The 6000-nt window shown below is 42.7% G+C and overlaps 1 protein-coding gene across 3 annotated transcripts in view; it reads right to left on the bottom strand.

Moving 5' to 3' along the window:
• Window positions 1-1340: 1340 nt before the first annotated feature.
• The window catches only part of RRAGC (Ras related GTP binding C), a 118791-nt gene continuing 114131 nt past the window's right edge, over window positions 1341-6000 (bottom strand). For all 3 annotated transcript variants that reach the window (XM_069223965.1, XM_069223967.1, XM_069223968.1), the window contains one exon: window positions 1341-3037. In XM_069223965.1, the coding sequence (XP_069080066.1) occupies window positions 2886-3037 (152 nt within the window). In that variant the 3' untranslated portion in view covers window positions 1341-2885. The remainder of the gene's footprint in view (window positions 3038-6000) is intronic.

The raw sequence follows: 6000 nt of genomic DNA, 5'->3' as shown, positions 1-6000 counted from the left end.
CACTCTATGACAAATACAAAGGTGGGAGAAACAGGGGAAAGATGGATGGTCAGCAACAGCTGGAGAGGCCAAAGGGAAAGCCTAAGAGCGGAAATAAGATCAGCATGTTAAGAGTGAAGAAATAGAAAGGGGCTAGGAAAGGGCAAGGCAGGATGTCCAACAGAGTGCTAGAAGGTAAATGCTGCAGGAACATGAAAAAGGAAAAATAGCTTTCTGACATGAAGAGTGGGATGATATACTCATCCAATAAGAAGCCTGGTAAAACCAAAATGTTCCTGGGGGGATAGAAGAATAAACAAAAAACAGAGAATCCCAAGGTGGAAACTAAAAAGGACACAAGAAAGGACAAATAATCCAAATCATTAGCAAGGTAGAGACCATAAACACATTCTTAACTGAATGTCAAATTACTGCCTTAAATGAATCTGCAACAGCTAAAAATGTCTGTAGGAAGACAACAAAAAAAGGTTAGATCACACAAAGACTTACAACCACAACAAACATAATATTCCACAACATGTGAATATAGACTATGTTCATGCTCCCTAAGACAATCTTTAAAAATCAGAGCAGCCAATGCTTTATCTGTTCTGCAAATCAACATTCAAATGGCTGGCATACTGCATAGGATATATATAGTCACAGAAGGATTGCTTGTTCTCCATTATAATGGATACAGCAAGCCTATTATCCTTGTTTTGTCTTGAGGGAAAAACCTGGAGGACTTAATGTGATTAGATAATACCGAAAAGTTCAAACAATAGTATTGGTAATCAGGCACTATTAAATGTTTGATGCATTCAGTATGCCACACACTCAGGCAGTAAAGTAAGCAGCAGACTAAATGCCAATAATGCTACCATGAAGAACGCATAATAAAAAAAAAAGGCAATATTTGGGTTAACTATCAGAACGTAAAAAGCTCATTAGCCAGCACTGTTGACTGGGATGAAGTTATGTAAACTGTAATACACTAAAATGTGATAGCAATTCTTACTGAGGAACGACCTTTTTCCTGCAGAACATGAGCAGCTAGAACGTTCTGACCTGTCAAAGAGAAGTATATAATGGAGGAAAAACAGCTACTAGCTGAAAAAGATTACTTATACTTACCACCTACCAGAGTGATGCTTACCTACGATCATAATCAATACACTAAAATCTCAAAGTTGAACTAACATAGGCAAGACATCTGTAACAAACTAATGTGATACAATGAAGATTCTCAAGCGTTGACCATTTGGTGCGTTGGTCGAGAAAATACTTTCTCACAAAAAACAAAAACCCATGAGGTCCTTCAGTTACACCGTCAAATCTTCCATTTCACTTGCAAATAAACGTCAACTTTAGCAAATGTGTTTATTAATGCCCGCGTTATACATACTTCAGTGAAAAAAATATAATAAAGCATTTTTGGTTGATAAACCTTGCATGTGCTAAGCCACAACACCATCAACAGTCATCTGCAGAGAACTCTCAAAGGCAGTCACACCGTTAGGTTATATAGATTTGTTTTTTATATATACAAACATATCATACAGTGGCACTTATGTACTCAAGTGGTCCAGCAGATTTTGGACAGACAGATGTCATCCAAGAAAGGTGTTTCACTTAAAACAGTTGCTGAGGGACTTGAGCTTCTCAACACTCATGCACGCAGTTTCATTTTGAGTCTATGTATAAACTGCCAAAATGAGTGTCTAGGACGTGGACTACTAACTGTGCTTGAAAGGTGCAAAGAATCGGAAGGTTGAGGGCAAAGCAACCTTAGTAGGCTGTTTAATGTGAAGTCCGTACCATTTTCACAACAGGGAATGAGGGAAGGCAATGTTAAAGCATAACGTGTGAGAAAATACATCAGAACTAAACATCTACCAGGTTTTGAAACATTGAGAAGGGAAATGAGGCACAACAATTCATTTTGCAAAATCTGTAAATACTGGAAATCACTGTAAATAAAACAGCAAAAATTTAACCCAATTTTAGGCCATCTTCTGCGTAAGCATTTCCAGATAGAGTAGTTCAAGTAATTATTAATTTCTCAGAAGGCCATTATTACTCAACTACATTTTTGGTCATCCATCCAAGCAAGGCAGCTGGAATTAGGTCTTGCAAATGACTGTTCTGTAAAGATACAAGTCGGTACAGAAATACGTTCACTGCTGTCCTAACAAATCAGTAATCCAGTTCCCACAACAAGGTCCCAAAACTTTCCTCCAGGGCACACAGCTGTAAAGATTCACAGCATTGGTGCCTTTACTTGGTTCAGAGAAGTACAAAGAATAGACTTGAACTAACATCTAGCCCACAGCACGATTGAGTCCCAAACCACACACGTTATTCGCCACAGAAGAGCACAGTTCTTCCAGTTGTAATAGAGTTCCTGCATACCCTGTTGTGATGGCTCACACCACTCGAGAGGTTCAAATTGAGACTTCTTGGAATGTCGTGTTCTACTGAAATTGTAAACAGTCAGGGCAATGTGTCTGAGGTTCAAAAAATACACATTTCCTTTAAAGGCGATGGGGTAAAATGCAAGCACAACATCCACATGAATCAATTTAAAGGTTCTGGAATTGTTGAAAGGTGCTCATAGGCACGGCTTATAATCTTCACAGGAACACTAGTGCAGTTTTTAAACCCAAGTCAAACGACGTGTAAAAACAGGTCATAAGAGAAAGTCTGAGGCAAATTTATACTCTTCTCTCCAAATGTTCAGATCGCTTCAGCTGAATGACCAAGGATGCAGAAAGAGCCACAGATGTTGAAAGTGTAGTGAGTTTTTCCACTAGAGCCAGCACCAGAACAGCAGCTATTCCATTTTGGACTCTGTACACACGAGGTCTCTGCCTTTGGATTAAAGTTGGCAATGGGACTTTTTAAACTTAAACTGCATTGGCAGGCGTACCATTCTGAGTCACTGCATTCAGGTTTGGGGTACTTGCTTGATGACTGAAGGTTCTATGGGAGGCAACACCAACTTCAAATACCTCATGAATAGCCTTGCGGAAACAGTGAAAGTTGTAGTCTATCAAACCTATACAAAGATGAAAAACAATAAGTTATGAGAAATAAGATTGAGAACGCATTATAAGTTAAAGAGAATGACATTTTGAAAGCCATTAATATTCTCAATATAAATATGCCACTAGGTATTTCATGGTTAGATTTAATTTCCACAATTGTTGTTTAAACAGTTTGGGCAGTCATATGATACGTAAGTTATGGGCGCTCCAAGGAGAACAAAGGGTAACAAAGTAATTAATTGAATAAGCTTCAATAGCCTGGACCTGGGGGAACAATAATTGCTGCGAGCACGTAGGGCAGTTGGTTTTAACCTGTGGCCCGGGAACACCCCGGAGGTCAACGAAGCCTACTCGGGGGCTACACAACTGCTAAGAAAATTAAGTTTTAAAAGATTAATAAACTATATATAAAGAAGCTAAATGTACAATAGAACATTTTAAAACATTATGTAAATGTGAAGACATCAGAAAATGGAAGCTAAAAATGAAGTAAGAAGGGCGTGGCCAAGTCAGACAAAATTCAGTTATGATCCTGAGCTCCCTGCATGGCCTCGATACAGCCTTTGTTTTTTTAGTTTGACACCACTGCCCGTTCCTGTATTCTGAGGACCCTGCCTCCCCCAACCACAACCCTCTGTCCCCCTTGTCCACCCCCCTCCACGCCCCCCCCAACCCAACTAAACCAAGTCAGCACCTTTATCAAACCACCCATCCGGCGTGCTCAACTTAAAGACTACTGGAAATCAGGGGCCTAGACTAGGAGGGAAGCCATCGGCGGTGGTGGTGGTGGTGGCCTATATAACGTGGCGCAACTTTGAGGACAGCACCCACCCGGCCACTCACTGGATGCAGAGCAGGCATGGTGGGGCCTCAATTCAACAGTGCCACTTGCGGTGGATATTGAGTTCACTGGTCCGGGGTGCACCCCAGAACAGACGGCATTGTTAATTGAACTCCAGGGGTGCAAAGTGTCTGGGTCAATAAGGCTCAGGTTGCTACCCCTTGGCTGCTCGGCAACATCGCTTCAGGACTTCGCTGGAGACTATGGGGAGCAGACACTGCTGGGTACTGGACCTGTGGGAGTGGGCACCACGCCTGCCCTGGTGTCACGAGAGGGGAAAAGCTGGGAGGTGCGTAGGCTCAACTGCTAAACTGACACCTTGGGCCTACCAAGGTGACATTAGCAGCACTTAAGGTGGGGGTGGGAGAGATGGAGGGAGAGACCCCCAGAGGGGGGCATCCCTTGGCTATAAGACATCACCTGAAGAGTGAGTTATGGCCTGTGCAAAGCAGCCAGCCCAGTAATTAGTGCAGCCTCTCTGTGCCATGGGAGACATGACTGGCGATCGAGGCAAAAACTGATTCCACCACCAAATCTTTCAACAGTTAATTATCACAGGGTAAACATCCCCTCGGCGATGCCGGAGCCCAGGGTCGGAGCAATACTTCTGAGGACCTCACACAACCCATTGCTAAAGGCCTTCTCCTCCAACTCGCTCAAGAGATCAAGGACAACATTAAGGGGGAAAGACTGACTTCCAACAAGGCTTGCACACCCTTCAGCAGGAGCTCAATTAGTATGTGGCACAAACTGAACAATCAATGGACAAACTTAAGAGTGCAAAGCACTGCAGCAAAGTATCCTGCAACTGGAGGACCAGCAAATTAGCCCATAAGAGAAATGAGAATACTTTGAGAACGGGAATTGTCACAACAATATTTGCATTTTGAGGAGTCCCCACTAGTGTCTCGAAGGCCCAACTCCTCAGGTACCTCTGACATTTTCAGCGCCATCTTGGAGAGAAACAACTGTGGCTCTATCTATATGGACAGGGTACATAGGGTAGTGCCTCTCCACATAGCAAGGAAACGCATACTAGACGTTCTAACCTCAGAAGAGTCATTCCATGCATGACTGAGGCATCCGTTTCACTGATCCCCAAACCAGGCAAGGACACTGTTCTTTCTATTGGATGATTTCATTACTCAGTCTTGAAATTAAATGCTTTTTGAAAGTTCTGGCTAATCAATTGGACAAAATGATGCCGGATCTGGTAAGTAACCACCAAAGCAGCTTTGTAACTAACCAGACAACAAGACTAAACTCGCCCTCCACCTCTTTGATATAGCCAGGTAAAAAGAGAAGGCTGCAATCCTCCTATCAGTCGAAACTGAGAAATTAGTTGATAGGGTGGACTGGAGAATGCTGTCTGGTCAATCATCAACACCCGTTAATATTCACTTTAATTTCGCTAATGCTCTTTATCCCCACCCTTGCTTGACCTTTTGTTGGAGCCCTTCCTGTAGAAAATTAGAAATGATCCATAATTCACAGCATTTTGGTCTGCCAAGATACCTTTAAAAGTGTCACCTTGTGCTGACATTATCCTACTCACTCCAAGCAGTCGCCTGCTTACAGATATACATGAAAACATTTGAAGGTTTAATTTTGGTGGGAGGCAACCCCTTAGCGGACTCCTTATACAGGACAACACAATTTCAATGGAACACATGAAACATTGGGTATCTTCCTAAGGCCAACCCTCTCCACCTCTGCCAAAATCAATTTTGAACTCCAATTGCATGAGGTTAAGTCCTTACTAGCGGGTTGTGGGCAGGATGCACCAGGGCCCTTACAATTACCTTACGACTGTATATCTTGTACTTATTCCAAGTGATGCCTCTTCCCATCAATGGGAAGATATTGCACGCCTCCTGTATGTTGTATATCTGGGAAAAGAAAAGCTCAAGAGTGGCCTTCGAGACGTGCACAAAACACTCCAGGGAGGAGGGGTTGAAGTCCTGCATTTAATGCATTACTTCCAGGTGTCTCAATGCTACATGGTTAAACAGCTTAGAGGGGGAAACTCATAACCAATGGTGCTTCATAGATCAGAACCTTGCAGCCGGGCAGCGAGGTACTGTGGGTTCCCAAGAACATGAGAGGCAGGCTCACATACAGATCCCTATCACT

Source organism: Pleurodeles waltl, chromosome 3_1, assembly GCF_031143425.1.
Source record: "Pleurodeles waltl isolate 20211129_DDA chromosome 3_1, aPleWal1.hap1.20221129, whole genome shotgun sequence".
Taxonomy (NCBI): Eukaryota; Metazoa; Chordata; class Amphibia; order Caudata; family Salamandridae; genus Pleurodeles; species Pleurodeles waltl.
The sequence above is the reverse complement of the archived record's forward strand: the minus strand, read 5'-3'. Positions and strand labels throughout refer to the sequence as shown.